Source organism: Galeopterus variegatus, unplaced genomic scaffold, assembly GCF_000696425.1.
Source record: "Galeopterus variegatus unplaced genomic scaffold, G_variegatus-3.0.2 Scaffold1619, whole genome shotgun sequence".
Classification (NCBI taxonomy): Eukaryota; Metazoa; Chordata; class Mammalia; order Dermoptera; family Cynocephalidae; genus Galeopterus; species Galeopterus variegatus.
The window spans coordinates 184523-200924 of NW_007727730.1; the positions used below are offsets into that span (position 1 = coordinate 184523).

Consider the following 16402-nt stretch of genomic DNA (forward strand, 5'->3'; position numbering starts at 1 on the left):
GCCAGTTAGCTCAGTTGGTTAGAGCGTAGTGCTGATAACACCAGGGTCCAGGGTTTGATCCTGGTACTGGCCAGCTGCAAAAAAAAAAAGGATAATTAAGTTAAAATGAGGTTATTAGGGTGACCTTAATCCAGTATGACTGGTGTCCTTATAAGCAGAGATTAGGACACAGGCTTATGCAGAGGGAAGACCATGTGAAGACACAGGGAGAAGACGGCCGTCTGCAAGCCAAGGAGAGAGGCCTCAGAGGGAACCGACCCTGCCAACACCTTGATCTTGGACTTCCAGCATCCAGAACTGTGAGAAAGTAAATTTTCATTGTTTAAGCCACCCAGTCTGCGGTATTTTGTCATGACATCCTAAGCAAATTTACACAAATTGTTTCCAGTTTGGGGCCATTGTGAATGAAGCTTCTGTGAACATTGGTGTACATATTCTATAATGTGTAGCCTTTTGTGAACATATGTTTCTGTGTCTTATGGAGAATACCTAGAAGTGGAATTCTCCACTGTTGGTGAGATCTACAAAATCCCCTTTAAGTTTCCAGGGCACAGCATACCCTGCCAGTCCTTATATCCCTCCTCAGGGGCTTTGTGGGGTTTGTTGGGCTGTTGGCCCGGCCTGCTGCCTGCAGAAATTCTGGATGTGGATGGAATGTTGGTGGCATGAGGAAGGGCCACAGGAGGACTTGGACTTTTCTTTCTCCCTACTGATCTATGCTGCCTGGAAGCCCCTTTTATTTTTCCTTAGAAAATACCTGACTTTTAGGGCCGGCCCGGTGGCGCACTGCTACAGTGCGCCGCTTGGGAAGCGCGGCGGCGCTCCCGCCGAGGGTTCGGATCCCACATACAGACCGGCTGCTCACTGGCTGAGCAAGGTGCGGGCGCAACACCGAGGGTTGCGATCCGGTTGCCGGTCCCGGTCCAGTACGGGCGCAACACTGAGGGTTGCGATCCGATGCCGGTCACGAAAAAAGACAAAAAAGGAAAAAAAAAAAAAAAAGAAAATACCTGACTTTTTGTAATAATGATGTATGTCTGATGTTTAGGGAAAAAATACTACATATAGAAAAATACTAAAAAGGAAGTAAAGATAAAGCCATATTGAAACACCCAGAATTACCGATGCAAAGTCTGTGCATCCACAAAGACGTACAATTTCTCTCCAAGAGTAGTGTTCGTATGGATGAGCTGATATTTAGCTAATCCCTTATTTATTTACATTTTTTTCCAAAGATTATAATCAATGAGTTTATTACAAAGTTATTTAAAGTCTCAGAAGTATAGTTATGGTCGACAACAGGAGGAGAGTCAAATATACGATCAAATATCCTTACAACGAAATATACTGTAATTAAAAAATCATATTTTAATACCAACTGATGACATTGGAAATTGTTCATATTAATGTTAAATTTTTAAAAGATACAAAATTGCATATGGTATAATAGCACACATGTATGTAGGAAAAAAAAAGACCAAAAGTAAGGTTGTAGACAACAGAAGAATTTCTTATCCATTCTTAGTAGGTATAAATTAGAATAACAACTTTGAAAATAGTTTGACATTACCTAGAAAAGTTAAACATGAGGCTAATTCCTTTTTAATGATGGCTGTTCTCCTGTTTTCAATTGTCCTGTCTTTTAAGGTACACTGTGCTGAACATTTTCTTACAGACAACTTTATTTATTTATTTTTTAAAAAAGACCGGTAAGGGGATCTTAACCCTTGACTTGGTGTTGTCAGCACCACGCTCACCCAGTGAGCAAACCGGCCATCCCTATATGGGATCTGAACCCGTGGCCTTGGTGTTATCAGCACCGCACTCTCCCGAGTGAGCCACAGGCCGGCCCACAAACAACTTTACTAATTTGAACACACATGAGTATTTTCTTAGGCCGATCCTAAAGTGGGAATGCAAGTTAATGGATATAAATGTATCTTATATTGTACATCATATATTATCATGTATCACACATAAAAAGTCATGGCTAGATACAAGGAGTAAGAACTAGTGTTCTACAGCACTGTAGGGTGACTATAGTTAACAATTTATCATATACTTTCAATTAGCTGGAAGAAAGGATTTTTTATTTATTTATTTATTTTAAGGCAGCTGGCCTATACTGGGATCTGAACCCTTGACCTTGGTGTTTCATCACCACGGTCTAAACAACTGAGCTAGCCAACCAGCCCTGAAGAGAGGATACTGAATGTTTCCAACACAAAGAAATGATAAATGTTAGAGGTGATTTATAAGTTAACTAACCTGATTTGATCATTATGCATTGTACACATATATTAAAATATCACACAGTAGTACCCTATAAAAATGTACAATTATGTGTCCATAAAATATTATAAAAAAGAACGGGAGAAAATTTTAAAAACATTAAAAATATATTTACATGTTATATCTCACATATGACATAAATGCATATTATATATAAATATACATATATATAAATTACATATAAATTGTATATAAATGATTTTATATTTTTATATATTTCTATTTAAATCACAATAATAAATACACATGGTAAAAATTTTAAATACAGCAGCAAAGTGGAAAAATAAGCTTTTTTTCCCTTGATGCTTACATTCAAAAACATTTCTCACCAACAGTTTCACGTATTTCTTTCCAGAAAGTGGTTTGCGTCTATCTGCATATCTATGTGCTATTAAAGATTTACACAAATTGTTTCTTATGATATATGCCATATTACATTTTGCTTCCTCCTCTTATCTTGGAGGGTTTTTTTGTTTTGTTTTTTTAACATGAGCACACATGTTACCTCCTAAAAGACTGCATAGCATTTCACAGGTTATGGCATAGCATACATTGATCTATTTAACCAGCCATGAGGATGGGCATATTGGGGTTTCCAGTTTTTACTACTATGGACAATACTGCCTGGGCATCTTATTCTCATCTTTGCATACACTTACAAATTACTCACAAGTTGAATTATTAGCTGGCTCAAAGGAAAATTCACATGTGCATATTAAGTTTAGTAGATGTATGATTTCCATCCAAAAAGCTTGCATAATTTCACGCACTAACAATGTGTGTGAGTATCTGTTTCTTTATATCTGTCACTGGGTAATACCAAATTTTTAAAGTTTCTCCCATCTGCTAAGTTGTTTGGATATTGTGTTGTTCGGAGTAAATTTGGGTAAACTTGTACAAATGTTTATTGGTCCTTTGTACAAACTTTATAGTTTCATCCATATTGCCAGGCCACCCTCCTGGAAGTCTACAGCAACGTACCCCTCTTTCTTTAATTCACTTTCCCAGCTGCCTTCCTAGACTGCTGCTAATTCATTCCCTTCCACTCTGCTCACCACAGGTTTCCATAATCATCTTTCTCACAAGAAAATCTGGTCACCCTGGATGGCCACTTAAAACACTTCAGTGACTTCATTCACACCCCCCAGCCTACAGGATAAAGAGTATAATCAGGTTTAGAAAGTCCTTTATGATCTGGTTCCTACCTCTTCCCAAATGCCCATTAATTGAGCACTTACTATGTGCAGGTGCAGAGTGCAGACACCCTGTGAGTGCTGGGACCCCAGAGGTAAACAAAAAAGGCAAATGTCTGCTTTCTGTAGCTGACAGTCTAGAGCAGTGTTTTTCAACTTTTTTTTAATTACCTCCCCCTAAGAAGAAAAATGAAATTATTTTGAAATTAAATTTAAACATTAATCTCAATTTAATTACATTAGGTTTCTCCCTAACGATAGAAATTAAATACTTAGGAATAAGATTTTGTCTGATAGGATTGGCTTTACAGGGTCGCAAATATCTAAGGTTTTCTCCTCTTCCCAAGAATCAATTTTCACCCCCTTGGGGAGCCACAACGCTCTCATTGAGCGTGTGTGTTCTTAGAAGGCTAGCTGGGCAATATCAGAGAGCCAAGACTGCTACAAAGAAAAGAAGGGACAATAGCTGAGGGGCCATTTGACATCTTCATCGCTCAGAGCAGGAAATCAAATCCCTCCCCAGACGAGGAGGAACAGCCCAGGCAAAAGTGTTTGTTCTCCTGAGCCTCAGTTTCTTCAGCCGCGAAATGGAAATGATCCTTTCCGCCTCACAGTGCCTGGCATATAATAATCCTCCAATATGTGAGCTTTGTTTTTATTACTGAATTTTTTTATTTAAATAGAAGGTTAATGGGAACAGTAAAGTTGGGTACCAGCGCCAGCCGCACACACGGACAGCGCCTCCACCTCCCTCCGCAGTGGGGCGCTGTGGGCGCAGAGACCGGGCTACTCTAGGCGATGGCGGCGGCACCGGAAGTCTCGTTCTTCTCCCCCCACTTCCGCTCTTTGCTCCGGGCTTGGGCTGCGTGGGGAAGGCTTTGCGATGCCGACTGGAGAGTTTGAGTGAGTCGGGTGTTGCGGAGGGGGGCACCGGGAGGCGGTTTGGGGTTCGGAGAGCACCATGAGGCGTGGGTGCGCCGAGGCCGCGGAGGCCGGACCTCGCTGACTCACCCGGAAACTGTCCCCGCAGTTCGAAGCCCAGCTGGGCCGACCAGGTGGAAGAGGAGGGAGAGGACGGTGAGTTGCACCCGGTCGCGCCGGGTCACCGCGGCCAGCCCCCAGCCCCGCCACCCTGCACCCCCCCGTCAACGGCCTGCTCCTGCCCCGCGCCATCGTCATGGGGGCCACCCTCTTGCCAACTCCGGTGGTTCACTGGCCAGTCCCTCTTCCTCCCTTGCTACTGCCCAGGTCCTCGCAACTGCTCTGCCACTCCGGGGAGGAGCTTGTAACAGCCTGTCTCCTGCCGCTGTACTAGCGCCTGGGTGGCTTTATGGCCTGCCCCTACCTTCATGCCAGGGATCCCCTACGTTTTGCCACTGCTTGAGGTTATTACAGCCACCCCTGTGTCCCCATGGGGCTGTCCCAGCGCCCTGCTTGGCCAGCCCTCTGCTTTTGGTACCGCCTTTCTTAGCTCCTGGTGTGAGTGTCACCCCAAAGTCCTTCCATCTCAGCTTGGGAGGCCCCCCCGCCCCCGCAGCTGACCTCTCCACACTCCCTCTGGCAGATAAATGTGTCACCAGCGAACTGCTCAAGGGGATCCCTCTGGCCACCGGCGACACCAGCCCAGAGCCTGAGCTACTCCCGGGAGGTGAGTGACGATTCCACTCCATCCCTAGGCTGCCTCTCTTCCCAGGCCTGTTCCTGCTTGTCCCCATTACCCAGGGCTCTGTTCCCCTCGTCTTTTCCCCTCTCCAGCTCCACTGCCGCCTCCCAAGGAGGTCATCACCGGGAACATAAAGACAGTGACCGAATACAAGGTAGATGAGGATGGCAAGAAGTTCAAGGTGAGGCTTGGGGCAGGGGGGAGTGCCCTTGTGGTTGGGGATGCTTAGACCAGGAGGGGCGGCGTGTGGTGGCTGGGTTGGTGAGGAAGATGCCCTGGTCCCAGGAGGCACAGGAAGCTCGACCCTCCCCTCTCCCATCCACAGATTGTCCGCACCTTCAGGATTGAGACCCGGAAGGCCTCAAAGGCTGTTGCAAGGAGGAAGGTGAGCCTGTCCATCCCTGTTTCGGGGGCTCCCCCAGGGCTGCCCCAGAGGACCTGGGAATCCTTGTTCCCAGGGCCTTTGTTTTCAGAGATGGCGTTTAACTGTTTGCACCTATTTTGTTGAAGCAGAACTGAGGCCTGGAGTATTTTCACTCTCTTGGGGTCCTGAAAAGTCCAGGGTGCCTGAGTGGGTGGGATTAGGTTCTTGAAGGGAATTTTTATTTGATTTTTGGTGGCTGGCCAGTATGGGGATTCGAACCCTTGACCGTAGTGTTATACATAACACCGTGTTCTAACTGACTGAGCTAACCGGCCAGCTTGGTGATGTTAGATTCTTATTCCCTTTGGCCTGTCCACCTGGAGGAACCCAGCCAAGCCTTCCCTTGAGGTCATCATAACAGCTCCCGTTTACCCAGGGCTGAGCGCTTCTGGAAGAAGCAATAGCAGTAGTGCCAGGCCCCACACCCACGCACTCTGCGGGAAGTGTTTTCTCATTCATCTGCATAGAAGCTCGGGTTGGTGGAAAGCCTCTATGGTCCCCATTTTGTAGGGGAGGGAGCTGAGCTTAGGTGGTCTGCCTCGCTCAAGGCCTCTCACTGGGTGACCCCTGCACGTCCCTGAGGTCCACCGACCTGCACAGGCCCCAGGAATGGTTGGTTGGTGCCCTTTCCCCCACTTAGCCTCCATTCCCTTGTCTGGAACATGGCTCTGAGAGCCGCCCCTGTCTCCTGGAGCTGGTGGGCAGCCAGGGCCTGGTGCGCACTCAGGAAATGGGAACTGTCACCGTTACGGTTATGGGGGGTGTTTGGGGAGGGTGGAAAATGGGGTTCAAGGCTCAGACCCTTCAGGGTTGGCGTTTGTAGGTCTGGGGTGCCCCAGTGTGGGCTCCTGATTCCTGACATGTCTTGCCTCCCTCCCTGAGCCCAGAACTGGAAGAAATTCGGCAACTCAGAGTTTGACCCCCCAGGGCCCAATGTGGCCACCACAACAGTCAGTGACGATGTCTCCATGACATTCATCACCAGCAAAGAGGTATGTGGGACAGTGGGGCAGCTTTGGTGTTCGGGGTGTTGATGGCTGGGGCGCAGCAGCCCCCCTTGAGCTGCACTGCCCGCCCCCCGCCAGGACCTGAACTGCCAGGAGGAGGAGGACCCAATGAACAAGCTCAAGGGCCAGAAGATCGTGTCCTGCCGCATCTGCAAGGGTGACCACTGGACCACCCGCTGCCCCTACAAGGACACGCTGGGGCCCATGCAGAAGGAGCTGGCCGAGCAGCTGGGCCTGTCCACCGGCGAGAAGGAGAAGCTGCCAGGAGGTGTGGGACCCAGGGTCACACTGGTGGGCCATTGCGGGGGGCTTGTGCACCCGTGGGAGAGTCCTCAGCTGTCACCTGCTGTCTGTGGCTGTCAGCTCCCACAGTACAGCATCAGCACCGCCAGGCTGTGGTGGCCCGTGTTTGTCCCTGTCACCCTTGTTGGGGGTTGTGCTCCTGTGTTCTTAAACGTGTACATGCCTGCATGTGTAACTACACCACGTATGGTTGAGGACGGTTGTGCCCCTGTATGTGTGGCTTACCAGCTGTGATTCTGCTGGTGACTCTGTGTGATGGTTCCTGACTTGGGTGGGCTGTGTCTGTCTGCCCCAGGATGCTGACGCTGGCTGTGTGTGTGTCTGCATGATGCACATGACTGCAGTCTGTGTCTCTTGCATGATTTGCTGGTGGCAAGTTTGAGTCTGGGCAGCTCTGCTGTGGCTTGCATGCACAGTGCACTTGTCACCTGGGAGCTGTCCCCACCCATAGGTCACATTACTGCTGTCCCTGTCTATTGTGAGGCTGACGCACCTCTAGCTCTTGGCACCTGTGACCACATTCACCCCTGTGGGTTTTCACTCTGCCAGTGTACCCAGCAGGATGCTTGAGTGCTATTGGCTTCTTGGATCTGACCTTGGTGTCACTGTCGCCACCGAGGCTCTGGCTCTCAAAGGGACCAACAGGATGCCTGTGGCTTGGCAGACATTGCCAGAGCTGGGCCCTGGGGCCCGTCTCTCCCTCCGTCTGCCCCAGGACCAGGCTAAACTTGACTGTGCTTTTGGTTTCCAGAGCTGGAGCCTGTGCAGGCCACCCAGAACAAGACAGGGAAGTATGTGCCACCGAGCCTGCGTGACGGGGCCAGCCGCCGCGGGGAGTCCATGCAGCCCAACCGAAGAGGTGAGGGGTGCTCTGCTGCGGGGCTGGCAGGTGGACACCTCCCAGCACCCTGTAATTACCCCTGGAGCATGTGCATTGGGGTTGGGTGGGGCCTCCTCTTCAAGGCCACCTTGCCTCACCTGCACAGCCGACGACAATGCCACCATCCGCGTCACCAACCTGTCAGAGGACACGCGTGAGACCGACCTGCAGGAGCTCTTCCGGCCCTTTGGCTCCATCTCCCGCATCTACCTGGCTAAGGACAAAACCACTGGCCAGTCGAAGGTGGGTGGGTGGCCACCGGGGTGGGCTGGCTTGTCTGTACCAACTTGGGCCCCCTGACCTTGTCCCCACTTCCTCCCCCAGGGCTTTGCCTTTATAAGCTTCCACCGCCGAGAGGACGCCGCACGCGCCATCGCCGGGGTGTCCGGCTTCGGCTATGACCACCTCATCCTTAACGTTGAGTGGGCCAAGTAAGACCCCTGCCCCGAGCCCGGGTCCCTCTTCCACCCCTGCCTCGTCACAGCATCATAGCTGACACTTGGGCCGACTGTGGGCCCCGTGCTGATTTAATAGTCCCCAAGCCTGTTTTGAGGTGACGGTCCTTTGTTATCCTTTTCAAAAACCTTACAGGCGGGCCAACAGGCACCAGGTGTCAGCTGCTGTGCTGGTGCACACTGCCAGTCCCCAGCAGGGCCTGGCTGGTCACTGCCGATCAGGCCCTGTCTGTGCTGTGGTCACCACGCTGCCTCGTCCTCCTCCACCCCACTGGGGCCCCACGTGTGTGTGGGGGTCTTGGGATGTCCTTTGGAGTCTGAAGCCCTCCACACTTGCCATCCTCGCCACCTCCTCTCTCTCTCTTTCTCTAGGCCATCAACCAACTAAGCCATCTGCTGCCATTGCTCGGCCCCAGGACCCTCGGCGATAGGGGGTGTCCAGGGCAATAAAGAGGCTCAAAATCACCCCATGCGTGTCCTGTTTATTCTCATGGGCTTCACACCATATGGTTGTGAGGCCAGCCCCGTCCCCTTCCGCCCAGGCACAGGTGTGCTCCCTGGCCTGGTGGGGACCTCAGGGTCAGTGCTGTGGGTGGGAAATGCTTCTGGTTGCTCCAGCCCTGGCTCTCGTTAGTCCCTTGCCGGCCATGACTGCAGGCTTTTGGGGGAGGAAGTGGCACCTCGGGGTTGGGGCCTGCTGTGTTCCAGGTTCTCATTCTGCTGCAAGTCCCAGCACCTTGTGAGAAGGCTCTGGATAGGCCAGGTCACGAGGTCAGCTCAGGGGACTGGGGCTCTGAGGTTTTAGGGGTGGCTTTGACATCTAGGGGCATGGCTTGGCCAAAGGTCTCGGTGTCCCCTGGATCCCGGCACCCCCTCCAGCGAGGGCAGCATTGGCAGCAGCAGCCCAGGCTGGGTGCCACGGCCATGTAGAGCAGTGGGTGGAGGCAGATGGCCAGGGGCATGAGGCCTCGCATCACCTGGTGGCCCACATATAAGCCCAGCTCCAGGGCCTCCTGGGCCTGGGTCTCATTCGCAAAGCCCGGGCAGAGAGCCCTCCAGCGCTGCCGAGCATGCACGTTCAGCACCCGTGTGACATGGTAGGGCACGTAGGAGCTGGCATATAGGGCTGCACCGCTGGCCACCAGCAGCACCACATGCAGCTTCTCAGCCGCCCTCATTCCGGGGCTGCGCAGCACGGCACGCACGAGGGCGCAGTAGGCGGCCAGCGTGAGCAGCAGTGGCAGGCCACAGCCCAGTCCTGCCAGTGCCAGGCTGTAGGTTCGGTAGGCCTCGAGGTGGCTGTCCCCTGCAGTTCCCACGCACTTGATGCTGCCTGTGCCCACCTCCTGCTTCAGGTGGGAGAAGCCGAGCATGGGTGCGGCCAGCAGGGTTGCCAGGGCCCAGCCAGCAGCGCTCACGGCCCAGGCATGCTTGGGCTGCAGGTGGCTGCGGGTGAAGAAGGGGTGCACGATGCCCACGTAGCGGTTGAGGCTGATGCAGGTGATGAAGATAATGCTGCCTTGCAGGTTGCAGACGAACAGGAAGTGCTCCAGGCGGCACAGGGCTTCCCCATAGCGCCAGTTTTTTGGGGGGTAGAAATAGGCCACCAGTGGGGGCAGTGTCAGGGCATAGAGCAGGTTGCTGACTGCCAGCTGGGCTGAGAAGACCACGGCTGGGTACCACGGGCGCTGCTCCCGGGTGATGAAGCGGTACAGGGCCAGGCCGTTGCCGGTCACGGCCACCAAGAAGTCAGCCAGCAGCATGGGCCACAGGAAGCCCTCCTGGAAGCTGTTGAGGATACGGTCAGCAGCTGCCGAGAAGTTGGCTGGGCAGGGTTTGGCACCTATGGGCAGAGGATGTCGCTTGCTGAGCCCTGTCCTTCCTCAATGTGTCTCTTGCTGCCCTCAGAGCCCACGGCTGCAGCAACACCGGTCCCTCTACATGAGTCCTTTGCGTGCAGTTCTGCTGAGTTCCCAGTGGGTCCTACACCCTGAGAACCTGCTGGGTTGAGCCGGGGGGTCACTGCTCTTGAGGGATGCATGTAACCCAGCACTGACTGCCCAGAGGTGCTGGGCCTGGGGTGGAAAAGCTGAAGCCAAAGGGAGTCCCCACCCCACTGCAGTCCTCCTCAAAACCCAATCCAATAACAAGTCCTGCCGGCTTCACTTCAGATCTGTCACCCCCTCCACTCTACCTGGGTCCAGCCCCCACTGTCTCCCACCTGGACCGGCCAGCGCCTCTGCCCTGGTCACCTGCTCCCGCCTTTGCCTTGAGTCTATTCTCCCCACAGCCACCAGAGGTCGCCATGAGCGCTTGAACCAGGTTCGGACACTGGGCTCGCAGGCCTCCAAGCGCCCACCTCGGGAGAGCCAGTGCTATCTCACAAGGCCCCCCAGGAGCCCTCCCTCAACCCATGCTCCCCAACACTCCCTGCAGCCACCATCCCTGGCCTCCTGGCCACTCCTTAAGGCACGTCCTACAGCAGGGCCTTTGCTCTAACTGTTTCTTTTGCCTGAGTCACCGGCCACGTGTCCTAGAGGCTCCCTACCTCACCTCCTCCAGACTCTGGTCTTGCTGAGGAAGGCCCACTCTGACCACCTTAACGATGCGACCGCATCCCATGGTCTCTCCAGTCCCCCTTCCCTGCTCAATTTTCCACAGCCTGTATCTTCATGAGAACATCTCTTCCAGGAGGGTGGGAGCGTTCCTTTCCTGACCACTAGTGGCTTCCCAGTCCCCACAACAGTGCTGGGAGACAACATGGGGGAGCTTGTGCTCTGGGGTTGGTGTCCTCTCGCACACTCCACCCGCAACCTAAGTTTGGAAATCTGAAAAATGGCCTGCTCCCTATCCAGCAGGAGGGCCACTGGCTCTTGGTGACCTGCACCGCCCACCCCCCAACACCAGACTGCTCTGGAAGTCTGTTCAGACGCAGGTTTTCATCTACCTCCCCTCCGCCTACTGGGTATCAGCCAACACCACCGCCACTGCGCAGGGCTGAGCTGGGGGAGCCAGGCCCCTGGATGTGTCCCCACCTCAACCGACCCAGCACCTGCTCCTAACCTGACATGGTGGCCGCCATTGCCCAAGCTCAGCCTCAGTGTGCAGCCCACGTTGTGCCGAGGAGGCCCCTCCCCGAGCCACCAACAGCACAGCTGGTTTCACCCCGGCTGGCAGCATCAATCCCAGCCTGCAGCACGGGTTGGGCGCCCACCTCACTTCCACCCCGGCTTCCTTCCTCATTGCACCCACCCTGTCTGTGGGCGGGACCCATGGGGGTTGGGGGAGCTGAGATGTACAGACCAAGAACATCCGGGCCTGTTGCCCTGGCCTGTAAAACGATTCCACTGTGACCCAGGCTGAGGGACGGCACCCAGACTTGGGGTGGAAACCAGGTCAGACTTCCGGATGCTGCTGACTCATACCGAAAGCAGACTCAGACTCAAGAGAAGTTCAGGCATTTATTGGAGTGGGGGGACTGAGAACATCCGCTCCTTTATGAAAGGAAACCGAGGGCACACCTGGAGTCCCAGGTGAGAGCCCAGGACAGCATCTCTCGGGCCCCAATCTGGGGCATTTCATCCACGGCTCAGGCCTGGGCTCAAGCCACTCTCTTCGGTTGCTGTGGCCGGCCTCGCCTGTGGTCCCGGGCAGCCCCTCTGAGCCCTGGCTTGGCCTGGTTTCCCCAGGGCCTGCCCTTGGACTTTGGAGGCTTCCAGTCACCCCCTCGACCTCTGCTGTGGTCTGGCCTCTGTTCCGTTGGCTTCCAATCCTTTACCTGCTGCTTCTTGCCTGGACGCCCGGTAAGCCGTGTCCGCTTGGCTGTCCTGGGGAACATGTCTGTGGGGAGAGACTGTGTCAGGGTCCCACAGAACAAAGACAGGCCCTGGGCACCCAGCCACACCAAGCCTGCCACGAACCCTCATCAGGCTCCGCGCCCACTGCCTGGCGGAAATACTCGGCCTCATCCTCCTCCTCCTGCCAGCCAGCTCCTTCTGCCTCTGGGGGGGGCCCGGGGTCCTCAGCGTCACTGTCCCCGTCAGCCCGTGCCCTCTTCATGCCTGCCAGGCTCTTCTTCCTGGAAGGGAGGAGCCAGTCAGGGTGGCAGCCTGCAGCGGGGACCCCGCCTGCCCTCCCACCGGCCAGCCGCTGCTGACTTGTGGGCCTCCCGCTGCTCCCGCTTGCGCTGGATATTCTGGGCCTGCTGGTCCTGCCTCTGGGCCTTGAGCTGCAGCTTCTCCTCCTTGGCTGCCAGGATGGCCTGGAGCTCCTCCTCTGTCTTGTGCACTGAGAGGAGACACATAGTTCGCTGAGACCCAGGCATGCCCCGCTTCGCCAGCCTCAGAACCCCGCCCCCCACACCCTGCCAGCCTCACCGAAGCTGTGGAACAGCACATTGCCCTCCCCGACACCCTCCTGGATCTTGATGAGCTGCAGTGTCATCCGAGGACCAATCTGGGAGGACATGCAGGAAGGGTGAGTCCTTCATTGGTGCTAGGGACTGCCTGAGCAAGGCGCCCCACCACCGGGCCTCACCTCGGTGAGGCGGACTGCACTCTGCTGGGCCCGCATGTTGCCGCGCCCCGCAATGGCCTGGGGCAGCTCCGTGATGTTGTGCTCGCCGTCAGGCTCAGCCTCGCTCTCTGACAGCCCTGCGCCCCTGTGCAGAGAAATGTGGGGCTCAGCAGGGGATCCCAGGCTCCCAGGACAGTTCTAGGGTCCCCTGGATTGTAGTGATCTCCCACCCTATGCCCTCCTCACGTGGCCAGCAGCTCACTGATGTCCTGCAGGCGGCTCATGTTGGGGAACTTCTCCTGAAGAAGCTTCTTCATCCCACGACTGGCACCCACAGGAACGACTTTGATGCTACTGCATGGACCGGGGAGGGGTAGGGGGTCATTAGAGGTCATGAGCTCAGAGGTCAGCTGTACACCCCTCCCTTCCCACAGTGTGTCAGGGCGTTTACTTTGAGACTGAGCAGTCACAGAGTCTCAGCAGCAATATGGCCATCAGCCACACTAGGGGATACCCAGTCTGCACACACCCCCATTGGAACACTCACTAGTGGCGGAAATCCAGCTCCTGAGAGTCAGGGTTGTAGTTGATGAGAAGGCAGCGCTTGATGGTGTTCAGATTTACCTGATAGGAGAGGAAGAGCAGGGACATGAGCTGCGCATGGCCTATGTGCTCCAGCAATCACACGGCAAGTTTGGGGGGGGGGGCTGTCACTGCTAATACCATGGAGGCTGGGAGGGCTGCAAGCAGCATCCACGGACTGCCTGGGGCCATGGCTAGAATCCCAGTTCTAGGACCAGCGGAGGCCACCTCCTCAGACTCCCCAATGACTGGCATCTTATCATAGTAAGCCTAATTTGACAACAACTAGTGCTAGGAATTGGGAGCCGAGGCTCTGAAGATGACAGATTTAAAAAGTTCAGTCCTGTCCCCTTGAATCTAACTTCAGACTAGCAACTTCATCTATCAGCTTCAGTTTCCCTCTCTGTAAAACAGAGCCACAACAACAGATGCTACATTGCCCAGGCTCTGCCAGATGAGGAAGCAACTCACAGGAGTGTGACAGAGGGTGGGGACAGCATTCTGGACACTCTTGCCCAGCGACACGGAACACAACTGGGATTTCACCCTCGGACACAGCAGACCCTGGAGCCTCAGAGCTGAGAGGCAAGGACTGAGTGATCGATCCAAGGGCCTGTGGTACCTGCTGCCCGCCCCCTCCACCACACCAGGCCTGGCCCACCTTGTGCACGTTGATGGAGGGAAACAGGTTCTGGAACATGGTGGCCATGAGCTTGACATGCATGCCATGGTGGCCGAAGCTGTTGAGCACCAGGAGGGGCGGGTGGGCAAACTGCTGTTCGTGCATGCGGTGCCGGCGCAGCGAGGAAACCACATCACGCACCAGCGTGTACTGCAAGGCAGAGCGAGGAGTGGGTGACCACCAACCACACGTGGCTGGGGCCATCCCCAAGCCCAGCTCTTACCCCACACGGCCCTCCAACCATTTCCACCCCTCACCTTCTTGATCTGGAAGGTCAAAGTGGGGCCTCCTGGGAGACGCATCAGCTTCTGTGGAAGAAAGGATCAGCAAGGGTGGAGGTGTCCAGCCAGGGAGCAGGGGGAGTGGGAACCTTCGCCCCATCTCTTCAGAGCGTTTACTTTGAAGCCAGAATCATGGCAGCTCAGAGGCACATGGGTTCATCATGAGAGATGAGGGGAAGAGAGAGTCTGAGGGGAGATGAGGGCTCTGGGTGACTACTCACAAAGTAGACATTGGTGTCTGTTTTGCTTAAGATCAGGAAGTGTGTGACCCCAAGGGGCCCAGCCACTGCCACACAATCCTTCAACGAATTCTTCTTTCGAACCTGGAAATTACAAAAATAAAAAGGAATGAATGTAGATATCTCTTATGTAGCAAAGACTACAAGGGTACTTAAACGAGTTCATGGGAGGGGCTGGCCGGTTAGCTCAGTTGGTTAGAGCGTGGTGCTGACGACCAGCCAGCCACCCAAAAAAAAAAAAAGGTCATGGAAAGATTCATATTATCTAATTCTATTGCTGCACAAACTTTTTGAAGTATCTTTGTATAAGCTTAAGCTGACGATCCTGTTATGCTCTTTCTTGCATCTGACTTTGCCAAAAGTCCAGGTCAGCGGAATGATCCTGGTCTCTAGAGCCAATCAGACTTGAATTCCAGCACCATCTCTGACCTTTGCTTACTGTGCACCTCCCCATCTGAGCGAACAGAGGCCCAAAGAGTCTAAGTAACTTGCTCCAGGCCTTAGAGAGAAGCCAAGTTTCCAATCAGCTTTGCTGTCTCTAGATTCCATTTTTTTTTTCTTTTTTCTTTTTTTAAAGATGACCGGTAAGAGGATCTTAACCCTGGACTTGGTGTTGTCAGCACCACGATCTCCCAAGTGAGCCACGGGCCGGCCCTCAGATTCCAGTCTTAAGCGTCAGGCTTAGGCACCTAATTCAGCCCCAAACTGGGTGAGCTCATTTGCGCGCCCCCGCTGCAACCCCACAAGGCCTTGAGCAGCAGAGACGCCTGTCCCCACGTGGGCCCTTTTGTCCAGCCGGAAAGCCTGAGACCTCCCGCAGTGTTCTAGAGGAAGCTGGCACTGCAGGTGCTTAGACGGTGTCCGGGGTGGGTGGAAGCGGGCTGGGTGCTGCACACCTGCAGGCGGCTGGCGGTGAGCGGCTCCATGACCCGACGGACGTCCAAGCTGAGCTGCCCAACGCTGCGACCCGCGCGGCCCCGCGTGAACACGAACGAGTGCGGCTGCGCGGCGTAGGCCTCGAGGTTGCGGAGCCGCGCTTGGGCGCGCGCGCGCTTCTGGTGCCGGGACTGCGGGGGGCGAGAGGCGAGCGGTGAGCGCCACGGCCTCCGTCGGGACGCCGTCCCTTACCCGCTCCCCGGCCGCGGTGCCTTACCCGCCCCGACTGCCCCATGCTGCCTTCTCCTCCACGAGGCCACCTCTGCCGGAAGTTTCTCCCGCCTCTTCCGGCGCTGCGCGGCTCACTTCCGGCGCCTGGGAGGTGTCACGGGGAGGTTGTTGAACGGCGAGATGAGGCCATCAGACGAGCATGCGCACCAGGTGGCCTCGGAGAGCGGGGAGAGAAATCACTGGAGGCGTTGCTATGGAGACACTGGGTGCCTGTTTCTACGGAAACCAGGGCGTGGCTTCGCGACTCGCTGCTTCGGAGAAAGCGATCGGAGGGTTCGAATCCCGCCTCTGCCCATTTCCTCCTGCTGGGCGATTTTAATAACCACTCTCTTCATTCCGAGGCTCTTAAAGTATCCCAAAGTGAGGATGAGAGTGTCCCCCGACTCGCGAGTTAAGACAGAGAACGTACGCACAGTGCTTGGCACACCGGCGCCAGGCCCTTGGGGAGCAGCAAGGAAAGGGAGTGGCGCCCGCGGCAGATACCCATGTCCACCCTCCAGCTCCTGCGCACGGGCTGAGGGATGGAAACTCCACCTCACCTTCTGGAAACTCATGGCAAGGCGGGCGCTGGGTGAATAACTCACCCCCTCCCCCTTTCCCCTCAAGCTCCAGTTTTGGCCTCAGGCCTCTGGCTTCTTCCCCAAAACCTTGCGGTGGGGGAGAGACGCCCCCGCCCCGGGCTGAACATCTGCCGCCCCCCCAGCTCGCCCCCTCCCCCG

At 54.8% G+C, this 16402-nt stretch overlaps 3 protein-coding genes across 4 annotated transcripts; 1 reads left to right on the forward strand and 2 right to left on the reverse strand.

The window, feature by feature from the left end:
- Nucleotides 1-1792: 1792 nt before the first annotated feature.
- Nucleotides 1793-15731, reverse strand: LOC103594761 (suppressor of SWI4 1 homolog). Of its 2 annotated transcripts, XM_008578022.1 has the most exons (13): nucleotides 15670-15731; nucleotides 15413-15583; nucleotides 14499-14600; nucleotides 14254-14304; nucleotides 13976-14146; nucleotides 13280-13356; nucleotides 12979-13086; nucleotides 12754-12877; nucleotides 12594-12672; nucleotides 12375-12504; nucleotides 12138-12295; nucleotides 11774-12057; nucleotides 1793-1824 (listed from the first exon to the last, which is right to left on the reverse strand). In XM_008578022.1, the coding sequence occupies exons 1-12, from the start codon at nucleotides 15685-15687 to the stop codon at nucleotides 11819-11821; spliced, it is 1428 nt and encodes a 475-aa protein (XP_008576244.1). In that variant the 5' UTR covers nucleotides 15688-15731; the 3' UTR covers nucleotides 1793-1824; nucleotides 11774-11818. The 2 variants fall into 2 exon arrangements, with proteins under 2 accessions (XP_008576244.1, XP_008576243.1); XM_008578021.1 differs by lacking the exon at nucleotides 1793-1824 and having other exon boundaries at nucleotides 11660-12057.
- On the forward strand, nucleotides 4308-8682 carry EIF3G (eukaryotic translation initiation factor 3, subunit G). Its single transcript, XM_008578023.1, has 11 exons — nucleotides 4308-4388; nucleotides 4516-4562; nucleotides 5050-5133; nucleotides 5241-5329; nucleotides 5474-5533; nucleotides 6460-6564; nucleotides 6658-6847; nucleotides 7634-7741; nucleotides 7869-8005; nucleotides 8087-8193; nucleotides 8590-8682. Exons 1-11 carry the CDS (start codon nucleotides 4369-4371, stop codon nucleotides 8603-8605), a joined length of 963 nt encoding a protein of 320 aa, XP_008576245.1. The 5' UTR covers nucleotides 4308-4368; the 3' UTR covers nucleotides 8606-8682.
- P2RY11 (purinergic receptor P2Y, G-protein coupled, 11) lies at nucleotides 8982-11299 on the reverse strand. The gene is made up of 2 exons (XM_008578026.1): nucleotides 11281-11299; nucleotides 8982-10060 (listed from the first exon to the last, which is right to left on the reverse strand). The coding sequence occupies exons 1-2, from the start codon at nucleotides 11297-11299 to the stop codon at nucleotides 8982-8984; spliced, it is 1098 nt and encodes a 365-aa protein (XP_008576248.1).
- Nucleotides 15732-16402: the final 671 nt, after the last annotated feature.

What these genes read in the sequence shown, in the direction of transcription:
- EIF3G (XM_008578023.1), top strand. Translation starts at nt 4,369, where the DNA reads ATGCCGACTGGAGAGTTTGA. An exon ending in GCCTGAGCTACTCCCGGGAG is followed by an intron (nt 5,134 to 5,240) that starts GTGAGTGACGAT and finishes TCCCCTCTCCAG; the next exon opens with CTCCACTGCCGCCTCCCAAG. An exon ending in GAAGGAGAAGCTGCCAGGAG is followed by an intron (nt 6,848 to 7,633) that starts GTGTGGGACCCA and finishes TTTGGTTTCCAG; the next exon opens with AGCTGGAGCCTGTGCAGGCC.
- LOC103594761 (XM_008578022.1), bottom strand. An exon ending in ATCAGTGAGCTGCTGGCCAC is followed by an intron (nt 12,878 to 12,978) that starts GTGAGGAGGGCA and finishes TTCTCTGCACAG; the next exon opens with GGGCGCAGGGCTGTCAGAGA. An exon ending in GGGCGCGGAGCCTGATGAGG is followed by an intron (nt 12,058 to 12,137) that starts GTTCGTGGCAGG and finishes CTCTCCCCACAG; the next exon opens with ACATGTTCCCCAGGACAGCC.